The sequence below is a fragment of the Pistacia vera genome, unplaced genomic scaffold (genome assembly GCF_008641045.1).
Source record: "Pistacia vera cultivar Batoury unplaced genomic scaffold, PisVer_v2 Contig421, whole genome shotgun sequence".
Lineage (NCBI taxonomy): Eukaryota > Viridiplantae > Streptophyta > Magnoliopsida > Sapindales > Anacardiaceae > Pistacia > Pistacia vera.
In genome coordinates, this window is record NW_022196248.1 from 692,553 (window position 1) to 719,096 (window position 26,544).

General features: G+C 33.3%; 2 protein-coding genes across 2 annotated transcripts; one reads left to right on the top strand and one right to left on the bottom strand.

Annotated features, from left to right (window-relative positions):
* Nucleotides 1-4,866: 4,866 nt before the first annotated feature.
* On the bottom strand, nucleotides 4,867-7,274 carry LOC116142928 ((-)-germacrene D synthase-like). Its single transcript, XM_031428345.1, has 7 exons — nucleotides 7,140-7,274; nucleotides 6,636-6,900; nucleotides 6,158-6,536; nucleotides 5,848-6,066; nucleotides 5,614-5,752; nucleotides 5,259-5,507; nucleotides 4,867-5,160 (listed from the first exon to the last, which is right to left on the bottom strand). Exons 1-7 carry the CDS (start codon nucleotides 7,272-7,274, stop codon nucleotides 4,867-4,869), a joined length of 1,680 nt encoding a protein of 559 aa, XP_031284205.1.
* Nucleotides 7,275-24,199: 16,925 nt separating this feature from the next.
* Nucleotides 24,200-25,850, top strand: LOC116142929 (beta-cubebene synthase-like). The gene is made up of 4 exons (XM_031428346.1): nucleotides 24,200-24,343; nucleotides 25,131-25,178; nucleotides 25,268-25,403; nucleotides 25,471-25,850. The coding sequence occupies exons 1-4, from the start codon at nucleotides 24,200-24,202 to the stop codon at nucleotides 25,848-25,850; spliced, it is 708 nt and encodes a 235-aa protein (XP_031284206.1).
* The last annotated feature ends 694 nt before the right edge of the window (nucleotides 25,851-26,544 follow it).

A 26,544-nucleotide genomic window follows, 5' to 3' on the forward strand; every position in this document is an offset into this window, starting at 1 on the left:
ATTGAAATTAACTAATAAGGAAAAAGTTATATTGTTATAGAATATTTAAACACATGGGGGTGTATTTGTAAATTTTACAGGTTTCTTTTTGTTATTTTGTAACATTACAGGGATCAATGATAATTAACTAGGGGTGATCGAGTCTGGGTACTTTGAATTTTTGGAGGAGCTGAAACCGGAACTGGAACCGAAATCAGAATTGGAACCGAAACCGAAACCGGTCAATTACATCATTATCGAAAAATTATTAAAAACTTTGAACCCTAGCGGTCCACTCTTTCTCTCTATAGCAATTACATCATTTGATCTAGCAATTGAAGTATCTTGTTGGTTTTAGGCTACTCTTGTGTGAATATCATTCATGCAACTCTGTTCTTAAGTTGATTTGCGAAGAGATTCAATTTGGTGAAGTCTTCAATGTTGGTGAGAATCTGAAACCTTGTATGGTTTTAATTGTTCGTTTAATGTATATAAACCCATATAATCGGTACCCTAATTTAGGGATTAAAAAGAATTAATTGAAAACTTTTATTCATGTTCCGCTACGTTATTCAATTATTTCCTTATAGCGGTATCAAAGTCCAGGGTTTTCTGATTATATGTGTTTAATTGATTTGTTGAAGCATGAGATTGATTGTATAGAATCGCATGTCTTAGGGTTTCAATTATGATTCAATTATTTTAATTTGGTGATTGATTAATTGAATTCTTGATTTATTGGTGAATTAAATATTGGTTTCAATCTTGATTGGATTGTTGATGTAGATTGACTTGATGAGATTCAAGAGGTGAATAAGAAAAAATTATAATTTTTTTTTTGGTAAATAACGAAACTTTGTAAATGTAAAATTAATGAGTTTGGGTGCTTATGAGATTGTGATTTAAGGATAAAACTATTATTTTCATATTTAGCGATCTCTTATTAACGAAATTTAATTGGAATGAGGGTTAGGAATCAGATTTCCGATACAAGGGGTGATGAGTATGAATTCAAAAAAAAAATCTATAGGTTTTTTTTTTTCAATTTATTTATAAAAACCCTGTTCAGAAAGCATTATCATCGGTCTTAAAATAGAAGAAATTTGTGAATTTAAGTATTTATAAACAAAGACATCATAATTAAAACAGAAGAAGTATTAATTTAATTACCATGGAGTCAGTAGCATTTGAAAGGAAATGATCCCCCCAAATGATATTTTCGACTGAAGTAGCAACAGCTGAAACTACTTGAAGAGACATTAAAAAAACGAAGAAACGATGTAGATTGTTTAGGACAGCTTCTTGGGGTGTGACAAATACGCATTAAATAAGTTATTGATTAAGTCCTTATAACTTAGAGGAGGCAGCGATTGGATCTCAAAAGTGATCCTCAGGACTGGACACATGGTTACTTTCTGACTTTTCTCGTAATCTATTTCTGAGAAATCATATTTGTTGATGCGGGATTTTGCACCAGCGAAACGCACATGCGAAATGTTGTGGGGGGCCCCGAAATCGCACGTGAAAGTAATGGGTAGAGGATAGTAAATGCAATGGAGACAGTTTTTAAAGTGGTTCGGATGCTAAGGTAGCAAGTCCTACGTCCACTGATGCTTGTATTGATGATGGGGGTCAGGTCGCTATTAGCTAACTGACTTTACAATAATGATACAAGGTATCAATTGATAAGAAAAGAGAGTATAATTAATCAAGCGAGAAGTGTCCGAATCCCTTAATGAAAGATGAATTCTAATTTATAGTCGGATGCCCTGAGGCAATGATCACTAAATCTGCAAGTTGGTGGGATTATCCGTGCAAATCCTTCTTTATGTCACATNATATACTTCAATTTAATCACAAATGGGGTATTTTTATCACCAAAATAGAGTCACTTTCATGACTCTAACATGAAAAACCGCTATAGGATTCCTTGTAAGTTATTAATTCCTTATTGGGTTGGGCTTAGGAATATGAATTCTTGTAAAACTAGGTTTAGTCTCTTAAACCTAGTATATAAACATACTTTTCTCTTGTTATGAGTGTGAGAGCAAATCATAGGGTAATCCGTTCATTGTAAACGAGAGAGGTGAGGAATATTTCAATAATATTGACTCAGCTGGACGTAGCCTACATTGGGTGAACCAGGGTAAATCGCGCGTATTTTTCCTTTGTTTACTGTTTGATTTGTTTTACTGTTATTTTTGTTCCTGTGGTTGTCTCTATTTTGTTCACTCTGAAAGTAACTCAACACTGGATATTTAGTTCCATCTTGTTGTGATGTGGCACTTGATACTCACATGTGGAAGTTAATTTGTATTTTGGCTGGTCAATGTAAATTGTTAAGGTTTGAGGGCCAGTTCAGTCTTTCTGCATCTCCAATTGACCTAATCTGTTTTAGGTCTTGTGCGCAGCTCATTTCTTCCATTCTCTCTTGGTTAACAGAAAGAGAAAACGGTTAGAAGTGCTGTGCTGGAAATCCGAAGTTCGTCGATAGAATCAACGGTGATGGTAGGTCTTAGCTGTTATTTTTGGTTTGCCTTCCTTTTGCTGTATAAATTGATACTAATTTCTGCCTATTTGATGGTATATGAGTGGTGAGAGCATCTGGGTGTACGGGTGAAAAATCAGAGGGTTTTGTTTCGGGTTTGTGCCTTGTGTAAAAGGGGTGAGCCAATTCTTCTGTAAGGTTTCTCATATACTCATAGTGAATCTTTCTTTTTGCTCTGAAGAGTGGATGTAGGTAATCTTTCAGATTACCGAACCACTACATATCTGGTGTTATCTCTCTTTCTCTTATCTTTAATTTTTGCTTAATCATTATTATTGTATACTTGTGGTGGATGCTTGGTTTGGTTACTGCACTTTTTGTTCTATGTTGGGTTTCATGTTACAACACATCTCATTTTTGAAGACAACATATTGTTACAGCTAGATATGATACAACTAAATGCGTCTTCATTTTTCAACAGCTTATATGGCGTTTGATTGATTGTTTTCTTGATAAGTCGAAAGAATTTTCCAGAGAAGAAAGTTGCATCTGTCAAGATTCAAGTAACAATGTAACATCATCCTGGTAAGAGTCTGGTTATGGGAATAAATTTGTATGGCTATTTATGAAAAGATTTGCAATATCTCAACTACTTTTCTTTAGTTAATGAACATAAATTTCTAGCTTATCTTTGCAATTTTTTTTAGTTATGATACCGGTATTCCCTTTTTTGGCACCTTAACTAATTCTTAGGGGCCATTAAATATTCTACAACCCTCAAGGTAGTTCGAACCTAAGAAATCAATGAAAAGAGAAAATCGTCTTGATTGTCAGGCTAACCCCGGGATTATGATAATGGTATTTTCTTTCTATAATTAAGATGCTTTTACAAAATGTCTGGTGGTCAAGAAAGTTTGCTATTTTAATTGGCTTTTTGGGTTCAAACCATCTTGGAGCAATCTATCAGGCTATCACATTTGTGGCTTACCTAGAATATTGGACTTGTAAGGCATTCAGTGGGGGCTTGTAGGGTGTTCAATCGGCTCCGAAGATTAATTGAATACGTGCAAACTAGGCCGGACACCGTACTTTTTCAAAAATTTATAGAAATTTACCAATGTAGTCCCACTAAATTTAGCTTTTACTTGATGATTCTGTTCAGTTTTTGAACTTAATACTTTAACCCCATAAATGTAACTTTGTAATTTCACCGGGCTCCTCATCATTTGAACATTACATTTTGGCTCAGAGAATAAATTTGCTAGGTCTAAATTGACCTTTAGGGGGTGTTTGGTTGGGGGTTAAGTGGGATTACTAGGGTAATGTCATCTTATATTACTTGATTACCATGTTTGGTTGTCAAGTAATATAAGATACTGATAATCTTCAAATACCAATAGTGGTTACTATTGGTAATATCAAAGGTAATCTGATTACCTCCATTTTCTTAGGTATTTTGAGATTACCAGGGTTATCTTTTTTTGTTACAATTTTATCCCTTATTAATAAAAATTTTGGACAATAATACCCCTACTTTAAAACAAATTTACATTAATATCCTATTTCAATTTTACCCTTATTTAATTAAAATTTTGGACAATAATGCCCTTATATTTAAAATTATTTATAGACCACCACTGTCACCTAGCCACCACCGCCGACAGAGGGCCAACCACCATGGACCATCGCCAAAAAATCGCCGGAGTCCCTAAAAAAGAAGGAAATTATGTGGGACGCTTTGGGAGGCTTTGATATGGCCATTTCCGGCCATATTGATGGCCGAAAAAGGCCATATCAGGCCAGATCTGGCCGTTGCCATTAAATGCCAGATTTATTCTGGTCGGAATAGATCTGGCCGGAAATGGCTAGAATAGATCTGGCCATTTTCGGCCAGATCTAGCCTGATATGGCTGTTTTCAGCCATCAATATGGCCAGAAACGGCCATATCGGACCCTCTTGGTCACGGTGACGTACTCACGAGGACTTTTGGAGACATCCGACGGTGGTTCGTGGTGGCGGCAGGAGGTGGGGGTGATTTCATCATAAATTAAAGTTTTATATAAGCGGGGGTGTTTTAGCTAAATCTGAAATATTGGGGGTTAAAAGAAATTATTCAAAAATTAATAATAAAAATTATATTATATTAATATTTAAAAGGGGGACAATTTAGTAATTTAAATAACATACCCACCAATTTATTCCCTATAACCAAATATATTAATATAACATACCCACCAACTAACCAAACATATTTTCTTAAAGATTTCCAGTAATCTTCCAAGGTAATATATCTTTCCAGTAATCCAACATTTCCAATAATCTAACATTCTTGAACCAAATGCCCCCTTAGTGTCCATCCTATAAATATATAGGTATTTAAGTCGTCTTAATTCCATGCTTATAATGGAACAGGATTAATAAGCAGAGAAGCAACAGAATCCTTAAGCATAACGTGAGCATGAGTGTAGCCATCTTCATCCTTGTATATAACATCTATCACACGAGAAAGATTGAGAATTCGGTCAAGGAGAGGCATTGGCACCGCAGTTGGGCGAAGGTATTCTTCATTTATATCCTTCCAGGCATCTATCACTTGTTTTTGAAATTCATTGCGTGCTTCTTCTTCGGTTGCACCATGTTGTATCATGAAACACTCAATGCTTGAGGCAACATGGCCTCTCTTTTGTTCAAACTGTATGACAGAAAAACACCAATTGGTTATTAAGGAATTCAAGAAAAATTCACACCAATATTTTAATAAATTATACTATTAATGAAATATGTAATTACCTTGTGGGAGACCATGTCGTCCATGAGTCTGCAGATTACTGAGGAAGCCTTTATCATCTTGGGATTTGTGAATAACCATTCAAAGGCTTCTTTGGTTACTATATTTCCCATTCCCACAAATGATGTTGTGGCTAACATTGAGTAGCCAGAGGTCACTAATGCAACAGTCATGTACTCATCCAGTGATGGTACAAAATTTTTATGACACCATTTGGCTTCATAGAAGTAATTTCTAACTAAAGTCTTCATCTGAGAAATAAAAAAATCATCAAAATTTTCAATTATTAGTATAGGTAAGAATGAATGCCTACTGATTCTGAGTTAACACTAATTAGTCAAATGAAATGAAACTCACCGCTTCTTTTGCAAAATGAAGGCGGTATAATCTTCCTTGATCGGCCATGTCTTTCTCAGTTTCACTGTAAACATCAAGGAGAGCCTGATAGCACAGTTTCATGTACCCAGGCAGTTGATCCATGGCACTGACATCCCACCTGAAAAAAGAAAATGCAATCTTATTTGAATAAATGTAAATTAATAGGATGCTTAGAGAGAATGGATATTTATAGGTCAAGAACTGAATAATTACTTCTCAATTGCTTCGGTAAAAAGCTCAAGTTCTTCAATTGTACCATACACATCATAGACATCGTCGATAACAGAAGCCATTGCAATCACTTTGGTTAATATCCTTCTAGCCAGAGAATATTCAAGCTCGAAATACACTCCCAATATCCAAAAGTAGCATTCTATCACTCTGTCTCTTACAAAAGGTAGCTTATGGGCAAAGTCTAATTCTTTCCACCACCTAAAATAACAAAATTAAACAGAAGTCATTAGATAAATTCAGTGAATCTAAAGCTTAAAAATGGTAGAACTGCCGTCATTTTAAAGCTTACTTTGCAATATGACTGAGTTCAATCTGGTGCATCTTCTGTAATATGTTAAAATCCAACTTTGCAAAGGCTAATAGAACTTCATTGTGGGACTGGGAAGCATCTTCTTGAAAGATGCTCATGTAATGTTTAGCGTCGATCCTCTGTAAGCCCTTGCGAATTGGCCGATTTAAGGCATGCTTAACTTGAACTGCAACTGGAGGGCTAAGTTGGGCTGCAATGGACTCAAGGTGAGCTGTGGTGAAAGCGAGCGCTTCATCGAGTATATTCTTTCCATGCACCTTGAGATGTGTGGCTTCGTACAAACTTAACATTGCTCGAACATCTTTTTCAAGAGATGCCTTGAACTTCCCATTGCTGTCCTTGAACTTGTTGAAAATGTCTGTTTCACCCCATCACACATCATATTTAAACGATGAAATTAAAAGGTGTAATTAAATTAAGAACAATAAGAGGAAGAGGTTCGAGAAAGAACATATACCACAAGAAATATTATAACCATGTTGTCTTAGCAATCGGAATTCAAGAGAGGTTGAATATAAGTCATCTCTGAGATCACTGTCTTGGTGAGCCTTGTAGACTTTTGCTAGTATTTCATCAACCTCAGTTTCAAAATGATAAGACACGCCTAACCTTTGGATTGCATCAATCAAGTCAAGTTTCTCTGCAGGCTTTTTCACTTCAGTAATTATCAATTTTCTAATTTCTTCCTTTAGTTCTAGTAGCCTTGCATTATGATCAGTTTCCTAAAACAAAAAAGTTAGAGAAAATTAAAGCCATATATAAGAGCTAGGATAGAAAATTATATTTCAGAAAGCGCAAAATATACATTGGCTTGAACTCATACACATGGAGAGTGTGCATGTTTTAGATTGAGAGTAGTTTTCAAAATGTTTTCTCTTCAGTTTTTGCAGAAAACATTTTTCAATGTAAAATTTTCTGGACGAACACATCCTAATTAAATTAGAAGAAGCATGAATTTTACCATGGACTCAGTAGCATATGAGAGGAAATGATCCCCCCAAATGCTAGGATGAAAATCAGCTGAGCGACGATTAGTTTCTTCCTTCGCAGTATTTTCAACTGAAGCTGCAGCAGCTGAAACTATTGAAAGAGACATAATTCTAAAATTTCTTTTTTTTCTGGTTGAACGAAGAACAAGAAAAGATCGATGTAGATTGTTTTGGAAAGCTTCTTGTGCTTCAAGGCCAGTGTGAATCATATTGCCTTCACAAATATGTATTTATAGACACCTGAGAGATATAGAAACATTTTATTTTTCTTAAATATGTCCTTATCAGAGACTTTAATTGATTTAACAAATATATGTAGGGAATTCTATTCTGGGACGAAACTTAAATCATTTACCTCTTTATGCAATTTCATTTGTGTGTTACACTAGAATGGAAAAATATTAATAAAAGTAGATTAAAACTAATCTCGGTCTCTGACCAACATGACAAACGGATAAAATATTATTTCAAAGGCAATCGACTTGTTCATGCAAGGCACACATTCAAATTTTGGCTTCTTAAACTATATTATTTTTGATAATTTGGGAATCCTCCTATAAGACCTTGGATCAAAGTTAATGCCGATGGACTATTCAAAGTCAATCTCGACCTGGAAATTCCTCTAGGTCATGAGACTTCACTTTTACAGTGGGATTTACGCTATTATTTCAGCTATTGAAATTGCCTCACTTCGTTTGCTAGAAAGGACTCTTCAGCAGCTTTAAGTTGCCTCACTTCATCATCTTACCTTTCACCTTGGACTGTGCATAATAGTTAATAGATGGTTTAATTACCTGCATCTGATAAACGTTAGTGAGCATTTGGTTCGAGGTCATAAAAGATAACACTGGTAATTTATCTTTTAATTCGGCAATTACCATGTTTGGGTGTCAAGTAATAAAATATTCCAGTAATCGATCGATACCAATATTGATTACTGTAAGTAATATAGAAGGTAATTCAATTACCGTCTGAAAGAGTGTTATTTTTGTTATTACTGAGGTAATCCCTTGTTCATACTAATTTTACCCTTAATTAATAAACATTTTGGGCACAAATGCCCTCAAATGTCTACTAAATAACAATTAGCCAAAATGTGTGAAATGGCTTCTTTAACCTCATATACTAATTTTTTGAATGGAAATACACTCACTATTTACATGAATAATACCCAAAATACCTCAGCCACTCAAGACGATTGTCGGCCATCGGCAACCATCGCTGGCCGCCGTCGACAATTGCCAGAACGGTGCACGACCAGTTGGACCTGGTCGATCGTGCACCGATCTAGCCATTTTCGGCTAGATCGAAGGTAAAAAATAATCACATAGTCGTGGATCTGATCGAAAACAACCAAATCCATAGTTGTAAACGACCATAGATTTGGCCGTTAATGCTTAAAATGGATTTGGCTCTCTAGCCAGATCATTGTATGGCACTGGATTTGGCCAATCGTGCGCCAATCTAACCGTTTTTGTCTAGATTGAAGGTCGAAAATGGCCAAATGGCCGTGAATCTGGCCAGAAATAGCTAGATCCATTATGGTCGTTTCTGGTCAAATTCATAACTATAAATAGCCATAGATCTGGTTGTTAATGTCCAAAATGGATCTGGTTTCCGGCCAGACCGGCACACGACCAGCTAGATTAGGTCGGTTGTGCACTGTTCCCATGATTGCTTGCAATGGCCAGTGGTGGTGACTAGCGATCGATAGTCATCTTGGGTGGCTGCATGTATTTTGTTAAATTTTAAACTTTTGTTGTTGGGGTGTTTTAGCTAAATTATCAAATATAGAGGGTTAAAAGTATTGTTCTAAATAATAATAATAATATAATTATTATTAACAAAGAAGGGCAATTCGATAAAAACCTCTTCGATAATATTTTATTCCTCCCAACCATACATATTAATTAATTATACTCACTAATCTAGTCAAACATATTAATATAACATTTACCTATTAATTTTTAAGGTAATCTATCTCAATGGTAATCTATATTTTCAATAATAAAAAATTTCTCCAACCAAACGCTAAGTTAAAGTAATGGATGGTTTGGATTTTTGTAATCAAATCAAACAAATTAACAAATTTGGATTTATGTTACAAAAATTGACCCGACACTAAAACTGTTTAAAGTAAGACCCACTAAGCGAAGTATCCGTTCAAGCCCAGATTATCTATCGTTGTTCTCTTTCAATAATTTTTGGACCAAACTCCAATGGTACCTGCCAAAAAATGAAAACCACACAGTCTATATTGTGTTACAACCCTGTGCACATTGTCAACAAATGTTTACAATGTACAACGTTGTGCACATGGCCATAACATGTGAAACAAATCCAAAAATTATGACATGTGAAACAAATCCAAAAATTATGGGACCTAAAATAGTATAATTAGGTGTAACATTGTTTTCTAGTTAATATGTGAAATTTGGCAGCTTATACAAGATGAATACCTTGACGAGTAAATCTTACGTAATAGGTATCTCATTATTTATGCATTACAATTTAGATTAACTTAAGATATTCATGTCCACTCACTCTGTTATACCTCAAGCCTAACAAGCAAATTCGCAATACAAATAAACACAAACAGAATTAAAGATCAAAGAATCACACACACACACAAAGATCAAGGCACGAATTTACCGTGGTTTGTCTATCCAATCTTGGATAAACTACATCCATGTTGAGCTCCGAAATAAAGATGCTCACAACACTAAAAGATAATCAAAGATCACAAGAAGACACTCATACAAATCTGCAAAACAGATCAACCCTCTTCTAAGGCCTATTCGCTCACGAATCTCTCAATAATCTGCAAGAAAACAGAGGACAAATACCAGCCTCAAGAAGGAAACGCAACTCTCTCTAGATCTACCCAGATTATACCCAGAAAGACCCAGCAAACACCAACCCTAGTTTCTCTCTTCTTTCTCTCATGAACCCTAACTTTCGATCTGAATAAATCTGACTGTTCATGACACTGTTGCTTCTTTTATATATGCCCATATCAGAAAATGTCAGCCATTGGATCTGTCTTGATCTGACGGCTAGGATTCAGTAATGGTCTTAAGTGAAACGACCCCGTATTGGCTTCCAGAACTTTAGTGAAACAACTACGTTTTTGGCTTCACATAATCTTCACACTCTCTATAATCTCATGGCCACAACTCTAATAATAGACCTTACTTGCTTTAGGTTGTATATGTATGCATCAACTTATATTCTCGTTATTTGGTTTGGTAATTAATATCTATTTTCTCATGATTTTATTGGTTTTGGTAAAGTATAATTTTCATATTGATGAATCCATGCGTACATTCAAACTTTGTGATTGGACTTCAAATTTCTTTTTAGAAAATTATAATCATGAGGAATGAATTAAAATTGAAAATTCTCAGTTGTTCAAATTTCCTTTTAGATGAAGCTTGCTTTGTTTCTTAAACTTTTATTATCTACAATTATTTACATATAACCTTTTCTTTTAAAAAAAAAAAAAAAAAAACTCCCTGCAAAGGATTTTGGCTCGTTACTTTCCAAATTTTCTTAGTATTTTGAGAATTATTTGGTTTAGTTTGATCATGTTATATTATTATATTTTTGTGTTTTTAGTTATTTATTTGATTTATTATTTGATATCTATGTCCGAGATTTCATAATAACCCCCTCAACCACAAACGTATCTGTGGTTGTTTTCTCCCCATAATTTTTGGATCTCTTACTTGCCAGAAAATGATGACCACAAAATATGATACACTAATATGAACCTTATGCATATTGTCAAATCTGTGGCCGCATATTTTGTCATCAAATAAATTCACTGACCTTACAAGCCAATGAAATTATATTTATATCAACGTTATTTGAACCTCCCATCAAAACTTTTTTAATTTTTTTATTTATAAACTTTAATTGATCCATAAATCTATTTTTCACTTATTTTGAAACCCCAAACTATAAGTCTATATGATTATTCTTATATTAGTTTTTTAAGGGTCTTATTTAAATATGTAATCTTAAGAAAAATTCTTGCATAAAAAATATTAAACTAAATCAAGATTGATTCATTTAAATACACTTAATTGTTATTCATCATCTTTAAAGTGTGGTCTAAAGACATTCTTATATATATGTCCTTAAAATCAATTTCTTTTCAAATGTTCCTTCTAACATAATTTTTTTGGTCCACCAGTGCACTTATATACGTTAAGCAATTACATCAATCAATTTTTTTTTATTTTTTATTTTGGTAACCGGGGTGTCTGGGCCAACTTGCTCGCACCTCAATTAATCCCGGGGGTCCATTGAATATCATACAAGCCCAAAGGATTAGATAAGCCACGATATTATTGTGATAGGTAGATCTAAGGTTTGAACCTAAGAACTCAAAGAAAGGAGCAAACCCCCTTCACAGCCAGGCTAGCCCCTTGGGGTTACACCAATAATTCCCTTACCTTAATTTTGGCTTTTTATAAAAGTATCTAGCATTTGAATAGTTTATGTAACCTGTTGCACATTTACTCAGGGGGCAGCTAAAATTTGTGATCATTCGTCATAATTAAAAAGAAAAAAAATTGAAAAAAAAATATAAATAAAATTGTTAAATGTGAAGCTTTATACGCTGTCATATTAGCTTAAGTTCACTCTACATCTTGACCGTTGTTTTTTTAAGTAATCTAACGACTGAAAACTGAAGACTGGTCAAACTTATAAAAGTTGCAGTCTCTCTCTTTATCGAAAGACAGTCTCTCTCTCAATTGAAATCTTCCCCAAATTTCTTCATTAGGGTTCAAGAATAGGACTTCCCTCTGTGTGTAAATTTGTAGTTAATCTGTCTATTAAAATTGTGTTTCTTAGTGGTGTCGAGAATCAGGTTTGGAGTTCTTTGTTTGGGTTGTAGATTTACTAGAACTGAGGGTGAAGTCTGAGTAGTTCTTGATAGTGAATCTTGTAAAGGGGGATTGATTGGTGTTTTGTAATCGTTGGTGATACTAATATTAGGGCAGCGAGCATCCATATTCTGGAGCTCAACATGGACATAGTTGTTCTATCTTGAACAAGTGAACCACGATAAATACTGTGTGTTGATTTATTTCTTTTTGTGTTTGTTGATTGATTGTGTTGGTGATTGATTAGGATTAGTGAGGTTGAAATTACAACAGTGGTATCAGAGCCGAGTTTAGAAAACAAATTGAAATTCTAGGGTTTCTTGATTTGGGAATTTTATTCTAGGGTTTCGAAATTTTTGGGGTTTTTTTGATCAATTAGTTCCAAGAGTCCTAGAGTTCCAAACATAGCTAGAATCCTCTAAAATCCCCAGTAAATCGAGTCCACAAAACACAATCTTGTTTTCTTAGGGTTTGCCTCTGAACTTAAATTATGAGCATCACGCACATGAAAATCTCCCAATACAATGGAAAGATAGATTTCAACACCTGGAAAAAAAAGATAAAGGCCCTATTATCCCACAACAAGGTGGGAATTATATTGGAGAAAGATGTCTCCAAATGGCCAGAAGAAAAGCTAAAGAAGAAGGCAGAGGTGGATGAAGAAGCGTATAACTTGATGATCATGAACCTGTCTGACATCGTACTTCGAAAGATGGATCGCGTGGAATCTTCGATTCCACTCTTGGGTAAACTTGAATCTTTATATGCTCTTAAATCAGCTCCTAACTTAGCTTTCCTAAAAGGTGCTTTGTTTTCTTATAAAATGGACCTAGCAAAATCTTTAGATGAAAATTTGGATGAATTCCTAAAAATGACCCTAACCCTAAAAGGTACTAACCAAGAACTAGGAGATTCTAGCCTAGCCATGATCCTGTTGAACTCCCTACTAGAGGAATACTTAGTGGTAAAGAATGCTCTTCAGTATAGTGGAATTGTAGCCAGTGTGGATCTGATAGTTTCTGGGCTAAAATCTAGGAATTAGAATTAAAGATTCAAAAACATAATGGTAGTAATTTGTTTGTAAAAGGGAAATTCGATACTGGACAATCTGGTAAAGAAATTGGAAAGAACCCTTAGAGACATGTAGACTCTAAAAACAGAAAGACTAGTAAGGGAAATGGGAGATCTAAGGGTGAATCTAGGAAGTGTTTTTTCTATAACAAAACAGGGCATTTGAAGAAGAATTGTTATGAATGGATTAAAAAGAACAAACAGGCCAGTACAGAAACCAATCTAGCTAGCACTAGCAGTAACATAGAAATATTTGAAGCCCTCACTATTTCAAATACATCTAGAAGTAATGAGTGGGTGCTAGACTCAGGCTGTACCTTCCACATGAGTCATAACAGAAATTGGTTTCAAAGACTTAAAACTAGGAACAAGAAACAGTATTCATGGGCAATAATCACTCTTGTGAGGTTCAAGGAATAGGTGACATAACCATTAGGCTAAATAATGGTAAGTTAGTTCTGCTATCTAGGGTTAGATATATACCCAAACTAAAACGTAACCTAATTTCTCTTGGAATCTTAGATGAATCTGGTTGTTTCTATAAAGCACAAAATGGCTGCCTGGAAGTGTACAAAAATGGGAATGTGTTGATTAATGGTGTTAAGAAGAATGGTCTTTATATCTTGTTGGGCAATACTATCATAATGTACTTAATTCTGCCTTACTTTCCACTAATGTATCTGCTACAGAGAAATGACATTTGAGATTGGGCCATATAGGCCAAGATGGTATGAATGCATTAAAACAGCAGGGTTATTTTGGTAATGATCCTATGTCTGCTTTAAATTTTTGTGAAATATGTATTCTTGGGAAACAGCATAGGATAAGTTTCCACAAAGGAACTCACCTTGCTGCAAATTGCTTAGATTATGTACATGCTGATCTTTGGGGCCTAGAAAAGGTCAAGTCACATGGAGGGAACATGTACTTCCTCTCCGTTGTTGACGATTACAATAGGAAGGTATGGGTATACCTTCTCAAGACTAAGGACGAAGCCTTGACTAAGTTCAAAGGTTAGAAAACCTTGGTTGAAACCCAGTTAGATAGAAGAGTCAAAGTACTTAGGATAGATAATGGGTTGGAGTTTTGTAACCTAGAATTCGATACTTACTATATAAATTAGGGGGTTCTAATAAGGCATAAGACTATCAGAGAAACCCCACAACAGAATGGGGTTGTAGAGAAGATGAACAGAACTCTCTTAGAAAAGGTTAAGTGCCTTCTTTTTACTGCTGGTCTGCCCAAAACCTTCTAGGGAGAAGCTCTAACCACTACAACCTATCTGATTAATAGGAGGCCTCAAGTTCAATAGGCTTTAAGTGTCCAAAAAAGAGATGGTTAGGAAGGAGACCAAATCTCAACCACCTAAGGGTCTTTGGGTGTACAACATATGCACACACTAGAGAGGGCAATGTTAGAGGCTAGGTCTCTTAAATGTGTCTTCTTAGGGTATCAAGAAGGGACCAAAGGCTACAGGTTATGGGAGAGGGATGCACCAGGAATTAGGGTTATAATCAGTCCGGATGTAGTCTTTAATGAGACCATGTTTCCTTGCAAGATTTCTAATGACAATGCAGGTAAGTCAAGGACAGATTCTGAAATGCTTGATCAAATAGAGAGATATCAGGTTGAGGTGGAGCCACCAAGCCTGACAGAATATTCTGAACAACCTGAAGCCACTGAACCATAAAGTCCCACACTTCCAAACAATGTGGACCAAGATGAAGAAGATGAACAGCCTGAAAACAATGATGAAGTCCAGAATGTTAACTTGGCAGAATAATAGTTAGCGAGAGACAGAGTTTGGAGGGAGATAAGGCCCCCTAATAGGTATAACTATATATGCTGACTTAATCTACACTACCCTTGTTGCTGAGGTAGAGACACTAAGGTCTGAACCTGAAACCTACCAATAAGGTATGAGCTCCAAAGACAGAAACAAATGGTTGGAGGCCATGAAAGAGGGAATGATGTCCCTAAAAAAAAACAGAACCTGGTCCCTGGTCCCAAAACCAGCTGACTAGAAACTGGTAGACTGCAAATGGCTCTACAAATTGAAGGAAGGCATAACAAGCTCAGATCCTCTAAGATTCAAAGCCAAACTATTGGCAAAGGGCTTTACTCAAAGGGCAGGTATTGACTTTATAGAAATTTTCTCTCCTGTGGTTAAGTTTAAGACAATTAGGCTAATGCTAGCTATAGTGACTCATTATGACTTAGAATTGGAACAACTGGATGTTAAAACTGCCTCTTTGCATGGTGAATTGGAAGAAAAACTATATATGTGTCAACCAATTGGGTTTAAAGATAGAAACCTACTTGAACATGCTTGCCTACTACATAAGTCCCTTTATGGACTTAAACAATCCCTTAGGCAGTGGTACAAAAGGTTTGACTCATTCATAGTAACAGTTGGGTTCAATAGAAGTGCATATGATAATTATTTTTACTTTGCCTGTATAAATATCATGCCAATATACTTACTATTGTATGTAGATGACATGTTGTTAATAAGCAAGTCTAAGTCAAACATAGATGAACTAAAAGCGAAACTGAGTGTAGAGTTTGATATGAAAGATCTAGGGTTTGCAAAAACGATTTTGGGGACGATGACTAATAGGAATAGAAAATCAAATAGACTGAAACTTCACCAATTACCATACTTGCAAAAACTGACATCTAGGTTTGGAATGACTGATGCTAAACCTTTCAACTTACCCTTAGCAGAACATTTTACATTGAGCAAGTTATAGTGCACCAAAACCGATGTTGATAGGATTAAAATGGAAACTATACCCTACTATAGTGCCATAGGATCTGTCATGAATTCCATGATAAGCACCAGGACTGATCTTTCTTTTGCAATATCATTATTGAGTAGATTTATGTCAAATCTAGAAATAGAACACTGGGTTGCATTAAAATGGTTACTCAGATACATTAACACTACAATGCATGTTGGATTAGATTTTTGTCAAAGAAACTCTACACTTGATCTGGTTGGGTATGTGGACTTTGATTTGGTAGGAGATCGAGATTCAAGGAAATCCATCACAACCTACTACTTTACCTTAGATGGAAACTACCTGGAAATAAAAACTCCAACCATTGGTTGCATTGTCCACAACAGAAGCTGAGTATGTGGCAATGACTGATGCATTTAAGGAGGCAATATGGTGACAAGGGATCTTGAAAGAGGCAAGTTTGATGGATGGACTTGTGACTGTGTATTCTGATAGTCAAAGTGTCATTCATCTAAGCAAGAACCCTGTATATCATGAGAGGACAAAGCATGTGGATGTGAAGTACCACTTTGTCCAAGACCAAATCACAAAAGGAAATCTGAATCTGCTAAAAATACCAACCGAAGAGAACCTAGCTGATATGGGAACAAAAGTTGTAACTTCTGCAATGTTCAAGCATTGCTTGAACCTCCTTCACATCAACTGATTTCATAGAGCTGAGAAGGAGTATGTGAAAAGCTTGCTGAACCTGTATGTTGCTGTCTAAGGACAGAATAAGGCTTCAAGGTGTAAATTGTTATATTTGAAGCCTTATATGCTGTTGTATTGGCTTAAGTTCACTCTGCATCTTTACCGTTGGTTTTTTAAGTAATCTAACGGCTGAAAACTGAAGACTGGTCAAACCTATAAAAGCTGCAGTCTTTCTCTTTATCGAAAGACAGTCTCTCTCTCAATTGAAATCTTCCCCAAACTACTTCGTTAGGGTTCAAGAATAGGGCTTCCATGTGTGTGTAAATTTGTAGTTAATTTGTCCATTAAAGTTATGTTTCTTTGTGGTGTTGAGAATCAGGTTTGGAGTTCTCTGTTTGGGTTGTAGATTTATCAGTACTGGGGTGAAGTCTGAGTAGTTCTTGATAGTGAATCTTGTAAGGGGGGATTGATTGGTGTAATCGTTGGTGATACTAATATTAGTGCAGAGAGCATCCATATTCTAGAGCTCAACATGGACGTAGCTTGTTCAATTTTGAACAAGTGAACCATGGTAAATACTATGTGTTGATCTGTTTCTTCTTTTGTTTGTTAATTGATTGTGTTGGTGATTGATTAGGATTAGTAAGGCTAAAATTACAACAAAAATCACAACGAAAATTTGAGGATTTACCATGCATAAGAATCACAACTTCTGAGATAAATTCCAAAAACGAGTAACGCATATTGATTAGACATGTCTTTTCTCTTGAGCAACATATAACTCATCTACAAGAACAATCAAAATTTGAGGATTCACGACGCATAAGAATTACAACGTTTAGATAACTACAAGAAATATATTATATTGTGACAAAATTAATTTTATCAAAAGCTATTTCGTCACAATTAATATAGGTATTATGACAAAATAAAAAAACATCACATTAAGTATGACAAAAGGAATATACAGTGACTAAAAAAAATATTGTCATAATATTTTATCACAATAAAGAAATCCATAAGAAATATATTGAATAAAAACAATTTTATCTTAATATTTCATCACAAATTTTTGGTGCCAAATTTTGGCACCTAGGTAAATTGTTTATTGTGACAAAAATATTTTGTCATAAAACATTTTAATCACTATATTTAGTTATACATGCTATAACTACAAATTATTTTGTCACAAAAGAATTTATTTATTACTACAAAAATAAATTGTCATAATATATGCTGAAATAGAGATATTAATGACAAAATGTTTGAGTCAAAATTTAAGCACCAAGGTAAATTGTTTATCGTGACAAACATATTTGTCATAAAAAACTTTAGTCACTATATTTAATAATATATGTTATAATTACAAACTAATTTGTCACAAAAGAATTATTTATCATTACAAAAAAAAAAAAAAAAAAAATTATTTATAAATGTTATAATGGAGGTATTAGTGACAAAATATTTGAGTTAAATTAAATGTGATATTTTGTGACAAAATTTGCTAAAAAAAATATAATATGGTCTCCTTTAATTTTTATTTTTAAAAACTCAAAAAGGCCAAAAAATTGTAAAAATACAAAATCATTAATAATTTTATAAATATTATGTACCATTTTCAGCTTTAATGATAAAAATATTTACATTTTCGGCTTTAATGTTATAGACTTAATATTTGAATCACATGTTAAATATTAATGTATGTATTACAAGTTTACATCAAAGATTAAATTACAAAAATAAATCGATTAAATCATGATTACAAAAAGGGAAAAATTGAATTGGGCAAAAAAGGGAAAAAGGGAATGTCTTTATGAACTCTCCTTTGATTCTCCTAATTTTCTTCGGTGTTACAATGAAAAAGCGAAAATTTGAATTGGGTGAAGTGAGTCCTCTTTGGTCTCTTCTTTTCTTTGTAAAATTGAATTGGGAAAACCAAATCCTGAAAGAAGAAAAATAAAATGCAAGAAGGAGAAGAAGCAGGGAGAGGGGACAAACACTCTCTAAAACGCAATTGTTTTCCTCACATTTTAGCTGTGAGTTTGTATTTATAGATAGACATGTAGAACAAAATGAATATATATAATTAGTAAAGAAGAGAAATAGATTAGTAGGTTTGCTTGAGTGGTTAAAGGAAAGAATTAAGAGAAGAGTGCATTGGTTTGAATCCTGCACTACTGTTCTTTTAAAAAAAAAACAAATGGCTTTTTCTATGGTCTTTTTATTATTATTTTTTTTTAAATGGTTTTTTCTTTGTTCTTTTTTTTTTTAAATTTATTTTATTAATGTTTAGCAGCTCCACAATGATCTTTGCACACAATTTACTCTTAATTTGGAAAAAGAAAAGAAAAGAAAAAAAGAACCCATTTTAGCATATTAGAATCTATCCTAATCCAATAAAAATACAATGAATAATTTATGGTTTATGCTTCTTATATAGACTTACAAGTTATCATAATTCCTAATCTTAAAAGGATTCTAATGATATAATATCCTAATTTTGTAATGAGTTACATTCTTCATCATACCTAACAATACTTAATCCTAATACTACTATAACTTCTAATAATAACTCTAGACTAATAAAACTTGACTAAATTAATTAATATCAGAAAACGACCCTACAACCAATATTTGATTGATGAATAACATAATTTTTACACCATACAGGCGGTTGTCTCATCCATTTTGGAACACTTTCATTCTTTTGGGTTGTTACGTACTAAAGTATATGCAATATATGATCATATGAAATTAAAAAATTGAGGTAAATTATGCAATTCAAGCTATCCTTAAGATAGGTGTTTGGTATATGGTTTAGCTAATATCCTATTTAATTTAATGCCATTTCTAATTTATTGCAGCAAGAACTCAATTGAGTGATTGATTTAAACTTCTAATTTTATAAGGCGAATGAAAATATATATACATGTAAATGATGAATATGTATTAGCTTGAAATTATCACAAAAAATCAATTACAATATTTATAGTTATGACAAATAATAATATATATTTTATATATTAAAGATATACATTTTTTTTTATAAATATAAGTAATTGATTAATTAAAGAAATATCAAAACTTAAAAAAAGCTTAATTGAAAAGTTTGGGTCGAAAAATTTATAAAAATTATGAAAGGTTGAATAATATAATTTATGTTGGATATGATGAATAATAATATATATTTTATGTATTAAAGATAAACATTTTTATTTTTATTAAAAATTAGTCTATTAAATAAAAGAAAAAATTAAGTTTTTTAAACAAAAGAAAAAAACCAATTTTTAATAATTAAGGAAAAAATCAAATTTCCAATAAATAGAAAAAAATGGCCCATCCCCTTTTATCTTTTCCCCCCACCTCCACACTCCCACCCCATTTGCTCCTCGACGCGAGGATTCACTTCTTTAGGTCATCACGACGATGCCTGTAAGCATCCCTAAAATCTTTCGTTAATCTAGGTTTTGATTCTTATTTGATTCATATTTTATTTAGTCATCATATCACATGCTTTGGTATTTTGCGATTTTGGTCTGTATTTTGAAGGATTCTGTGTTTCAATTTTGTTTTTTGTTTTGTAATTTTGAGGATTAGATTATGTCATGACACGTGAATGGGGTGTGGGAGTTCCTAGATTTGTATGAAATGCCTATAAAATATGGAATCTCTTTGAAGATGAGAGTAACAAGGAAACAATCTTTGTGGCATGTTTTGTTGTGTTTTTGGGTTTATCGAAATGAGAATCTAAATATTTCTGTCTATATAGTTTGTGTATTTAGAAACATCTTTTTGAAAATTTCAATTGGTGTGATTGATTTACTTGAAAAATTTTGATTAGATAGACGGCAAAGTGGGAGAAATAACACATTTAGGCATTGCTACATGCACTGTGCTTGCCATTTACAACCTCTCAGAGGATCATCCCCACTATGAAGAGCCTCCAGTGAGCTGTATTTTTATTTTTCTCTTTTCCTTAAGATTTGTTCTTGAATTTACAGCGGTTTTTTTTGGTTTTTGTAGAGGTTTCTACTATATGCATTAACAAACATCTGAATGCCGTCTACTTGTATGCAGCCTTACCCATATTTGCACATTTGCAACAAGGAGTTCCCATGAGGTATGTTTTCACGTTAAATAAATTTATTTGTGTCTAGAGCCCTAGAAGAAGAGATGTCTATTTTGTTGTTACATTGATTTGTGTTTGATGGCACTTTTTGTCTTGACATTCAAACTTTGGGTTGCCTTATTGATTTCTTGTTGAGTTCAGCATTATGTCTTTGCTTTAAGTTCTTGGGTTATCCTAAATAACTACGTATTGATTTATCTTTTCTCTGCTTCTTGTGCCTTGTTGAGTTCTTTGCATTATGTTTGAATAGATTTCTATTGCTCTGTTGTTTCTTTCTCACTATTTGTAATATACATGTCTCGGTTGCAAAAAAGCCTAGCATTGCTCTCTCAATTGCTACCGTACTCTCTCAGTCAAAGTACTTGCCCTTTGCTCTCTTTCGTTGCTTCTAGATAATTAATTCACTTCTTTTAATACTACAATGTTTATAGCTCAAGAAAACAAGTGGATTTGGTGTATCAAGCTTATTACGTTTCAGTTGAATGAGAGTATTGATAAACCATATCTTTGATGATAAGTCTTTTATAATCAGTTTTGTGCAAAACTTAGAGTAAGCAATTTTGGATTGACAGATTGATTATTTTTCATATGCCATATTTTAGACCAATTGGTTAGCTTCTATTACTTTAATCCAATTGTCTGCAACTTATTTAATTTCTATGAAATAAGCTCTTGTTCCTATCTAATGCTAGTTTCATGTTACTTCACTTCTTATGGATTTTTTTTTAGCTCTGTATAATCTCTGCATCTCAAGAGAGAAAAGATGCAAGACATGTATGAGTTTTGTTATTGTGGGAACTTATGACTTGTAAGATATTGCAAAAATTGATGTTTGGTATCGATATCTGAGTATTTGAGAATGAACAATTGAACTGTGTTTTTGTAACAGCAGCAGTAACAGTTTGGTCAGATTTATTTTTTCAAAGACTTCGAGAGGGATTACAAAAGCTTAAAGAAAGTTAAAAGGGATCCAAATGATAATGTTCTAAATGATAAGGATCTTTCCCACTTAATGTGGTGGCAAGAGGTAAAATTCTAATTATTGTATCTTGCCAAATTGGTTCTGCTTCTTTTGTTAAAGAATTTGATTTTGAAATGTAGTTGCTTCAGTAATATCTTATTGGTATATTTCATAGGATGTTGTTTTTACTCTTGAGTGTAGTGAAAATGTGATTAATATTGCTTATTTCTTTGTTTTGTTTCAGCTGATGACCTTTATGTGATGTAACGGCAATTATTGCATACACATTAATATGGTATTTCCATTACACTACCATTTCGTTTCCTTAATCAAACAGTGAATGAAATCAAATTTCAGTATCCTTCATTGCAGTCATTGACTTCTTCCTTACATTTATGATTCTGTTAAATTCTATAAGAATTAAACCAAACATGGGCTTATGTTTCTTTTTGTCTGTTATTGTAGAGGCTACAAACTTGCCGGAAACCTTCTACTCTTCATCTGGTTAAAAAGCTCAAATATTCCAATTTGCTCGGCTTGGATGTTAGCTTGAAAAATGGGAGGTCAGCTCATATGATGTGTGAATTAACTATGAATATACCTCATGTATCTTTTCTTCTTTGAGATAAATAATTTCACCTCCACGAACTTCTATGAAATATTTGTTGCTTTTGTGGAGGAGGTGAAAGACTTTGCATTTTGTACTGTAAAATTATTAGCCATAATGTAGTCTTAATCTACTCGTTAGGTTTGAATTCTTTGCTAATGCTGTATTTCTTGGATCTCAAGCGCATTATAAAGTCACATTGGTCGTTGGGCATGTTTTCAGGTCATTCTTTTGTTCTAATTATGTTGACTAAGAAGTGTATATATATTTATATTGACGTTCTAGATTAATCCTGCCATCATATTTCTTGTGCCAGGTCCGCAGTTGCTTACACTTGTGATTTTCTAGTAGTGCTTGCTCCTACAAAGTGGTGAGTATTACTGTTTGGTTTGTAGATATTTCTATGTCAAAACCTTGGAGGCTTGGAAGAAGACTTTTCTCGTCGCTGACCAGAAGCTTTTCCAGAGCTGTTTTCACCGGGGAATTATTTACAGATTGCAGGCTACTGCTTCCTCCTTTTCTTCTTGTTTTGGTTGCGTGTATATGCAGTTGGCTTTTGTAAACCAAAAGTCTGGCATTGTTTTTTTGTTGCTGGTCATTTTGTATGGTCCTCTTTGAGGCTTGCTTGTTGGCTTTTTGGAATGTAAATCCATGCCACTTTTTTTGTTTTCTTTGGCTTGGTTGCTTGGGCTTGTCCAAGGGACTTGACTTTGTAGGGGTTGGGACTTATTTTTTTATTCTTTATACAATTACCTTTTACCCAAAAATATACAAGAAAGGTTATGGAAATGGAGAAACAAAGTATATTGAGATGACAAAAAATATTTGTAACTCCTATATTATTTTGACAATAAAAAATTTGTCATGTAAAAATATTTGTATTAAAAATTATTTGTCATGTTATTAAATTTTTTACAAAATTATTTTTCTTACTATATAATTTTCAATAAATAATATTATCATATAAACAAATATGTGACAAAATAAATTTTGTCACAATAAAGTCAATGACAAATGAATTTTGGTCACTAGTAAAATTATGAGAAGCTAAATTAGTCATTATTCACAATTTTTGATAAAATCAATTTCATCATCATATATTATTTTCTCACTATAAAGTTTATCATTTGGTATTTAAATGTAAATCAATTATGACAAAATATTATTTATAGTGATAAAAATTGTCTTCTATTGTTACAAATAATTTATCACAATAAACTAGTTTAAAGTGACAAATTATTATTGTCACAATAAATAATTAGGCTATGGTGACTAAACGTTCTTTCGTCACTATACACATAAAAGTACGAACTTAATATGACTAACCTGGTGACTAATATAATTCATCATATTAAAAAAAATGGTCAAAATTTCGATATTTATAGTGACAAATTATTTTGTTGTGAAAAGCCTAAATTCTTGTAGTGATATAAGGTTCTTGGGATATATTAACAAGGGAATATTCCTTTTTATTAGATCTCTTAAAAACAGTTTTAATAACCTGATCCCAATGTTGAAGCAAGATATTTAATTAAGAGTTTATGTGATGCTAACCCGTACGTAAATTGAGACATCTAGTAATTTCTAAATCCTTAGATTTTAATAAATTGATGCATATAATTTGGTATGAAAATTAAAGTTACTATTGTCTTGAACATTTGACCACCCCTATTAGTGATTGGAAAGACTCAAACTCAGAAATTCATGAAATCTCTTTTTACTCTTTTACTATCAGACTATCCAGTAGTGGTTTAGAAAATTTACTAAGAAGTTATTTATTAATATATATTAGCTATGCCAATGCATGTGTTTCAAGTCAATCCACTAATTAATAGCGGATTGATTAATTGCTATATAAAGAGCTATGCACTCCCAGATTTTTAAACACAAACTCAACTTATTTTCATTGTGAAGTTTTCTTTCTAACTTAATATGATGGATGGTCGGGGTTCTCTTTATTCGAAGTCCTTGGCACTTGCATCAACAGAAGAAACTAGAAATGCTAAGGTGATCCGTCGATCATCTAATTATCACCCCAGTGTCTGGGGTGATTATTTCATTGTTTCGACTACTGATATGGTATGTATTTATCAAACATTTACATCATCATCTTCATACTGCAGTTAATTATTGTTTTCTGGAGCTTGTTTCTTATTGAAATTCTGTGTCTTTTCATTTCTGCACTAAAACATCATGCATGGGTTTCATTTTTCCCACATAACAAGAAATTAAGGTAAATTGTTACGTCCATGTTTGTGAATACGCCCTACTGCAGATGTTCTTCGATCCAGTAGCTCTGGTTTAGTTTCATTTGTGCTAAATACAATATGGCGAATATAAATTTCTAAGGTTTTGTTACGTTGGAGGGGATGTGAGAGGCACCGGTAGTTTTTTTTGTTTTTTTGTAAGAATATCAATACATAATAAGATTGAATATTGCTTAAGTTGTATAGATTGTTTTTGGAATATTATTTTAGCATGAAATATCATATCCTTATTGACTGGCTATAATTGAAGAACGTGGAGCAATTGGGAAGTTTTCATTTTTCGAACTCAAAGATCTTGGGAGGCAAAACCAACAGGAAATGAGATACTGAATCCATTTTATGTCTCTTCCGTGCATATTTTCTCTCCCTTTGTTTCTTTCATTCCGGTGACTTCCCGTTCCCATCACCATCCATATATTGAAGCTCGCTCAATCAATGTTTCTGAAGAAAAACAATAGCGAGATCTATAAGTATTGTTGCAATTAAATGAAACAAATCATTCATGAAATAAGATTACTTCCTATATAAACACCTTCTTATTTATTAATAGCATGAAACTAACTAATAAATTTTTTATTTTCTTATAATCTTTAATGCAGAAGCCCGATCCTGAAGTTGAGAAGCGAATTGAAATGCTGAAAGAAGATGTAAGAAAGATGCTAAGCAATGCAGTAGGAAAAGCAACATTGGAAGAACTCTTCAACGCCTTGGCGTGGCATATCACTTTGAATATCAGATCAGCCAGGCCTTACAGTCAATTTACAACAACTATGCTGATAACAACAATATTAATGGTAGTGATGACGATGATCTGTATACAAATGCTCTTCGCTTCCGGCTTCTAAGGCAACAAGGTTATTCTGTGTCATCAGGTAAATATTATCATCTCTATAATTAATTTGTTATTCACTTCAATATTCTAACATTTGGTTTAAATAGATGTATTCAAAAAGTACGTTGATGATAACGGTGAATTTAAGGCCACATTGGCAAATGATGCAAGAGCTTTGTTGTGTTTGTTTGAATCATCGAATTTGAGAAAGGAAGGAGAAGACATATTGGAACAATTCCAACGATTTTCTACTAGGCAATTGAAATCAATGTTGCCTCACTTAAACTCTTCTTTCATTGAGAAAGTGAATTGCACCCTAGAGCTACCCTTGCACAAAAGGATGCCGAGATTAGAAGCAAGGCAATATATCTCTATCTATGAAGCAAATGCAGCTCGAAACGACCTATTATTGGAGATAGCGAAGTTAGATTTCAATTCCTTACAGAAATTGCATCGGACAGAGCTCTGTGACCTCTCAAGGTTATAATTTCTTAAATTTTGAATTGTATGTTTATTATTTCATATGTTAAAATACATGTTTAATAAAATATTCAACAATTTTACCTATCTTTGAAATATTGTTAGTATATAAATTATTTGAAAACTGCTCTAAAAAATATTTCAACAATTTTTTTTTTTTTTAATTTTCTATATCCTTCACTTAGAAATAAAGGTTGGATCTTAATTACACTAAAATGACTCCATGTTCTCAATCTTAATTTTCTCTGCTTGCGCGTGCTTATATATATATGGAGTCATTAAATTTCTGTAGGAAATTGGTTTTTTTTTTTTTTTTAATGTGATTTTCAGGTGGTGGAAAGCCATCGATTTGTGACAAAGCTATCTTTTGCAAGGGATAGGTTGGTGGAGTGCTACTTCTAGATTTTGGAGTTCATTTTGAGCAAATATTCCATCAGTAGAAAATACCCTAGTTAGTAATACGGGTACGGCAAAAAAACGGTACGGGAATTTTACGGGTATGATACGGCAAATGGTGAAAAATACGTTTGTAAAAATTCGGTCATAAAATCGGATACGGAAAAAATACGATTCGGATATATACAGGTTAATACGACACATTATCAATAATACGTTTGAAAATACGGCAATAGCAATATTGGTTTTAGCACTTTTCAAAAATCCCATTTAAATAATCCATTGTGGTCGACCCTACAATTATT

Bases quoted from the DNA above. Each gene is read 5' to 3' on its own strand.
- LOC116142928 (XM_031428345.1), bottom strand. From the start codon at position 7,274: ATGTCTCTTTCAATAGTTTCAGCTGCTGCAGCTTCAGTTGAAAATACT. The intron at 6,537-6,635 runs GTATATGTTCTT...GGGGTGAAACAG, and splicing joins TGGTTATAATATTTCTTGTG to ACATTTTCAACAAGTTCAAG. The intron at 5,161-5,258 runs GTAATTACATAT...TCTGTCATACAG, and splicing joins ACGACATGGTCTCCCACAAG to TTTGAACAAAAGAGAGGCCA.
- LOC116142929 (XM_031428346.1), top strand. From the start codon at position 24,200: ATGGATGGTCGGGGTTCTCTTTATTCGAAGTCCTTGGCACTTGCATCA. The intron at 25,179-25,267 runs GTAAGAAAGATG...TTTGAATATCAG, and splicing joins TTGAAATGCTGAAAGAAGAT to ATCAGCCAGGCCTTACAGTC. The intron at 25,404-25,470 runs GTAAATATTATC...TGGTTTAAATAG, and splicing joins AGGTTATTCTGTGTCATCAG to ATGTATTCAAAAAGTACGTT.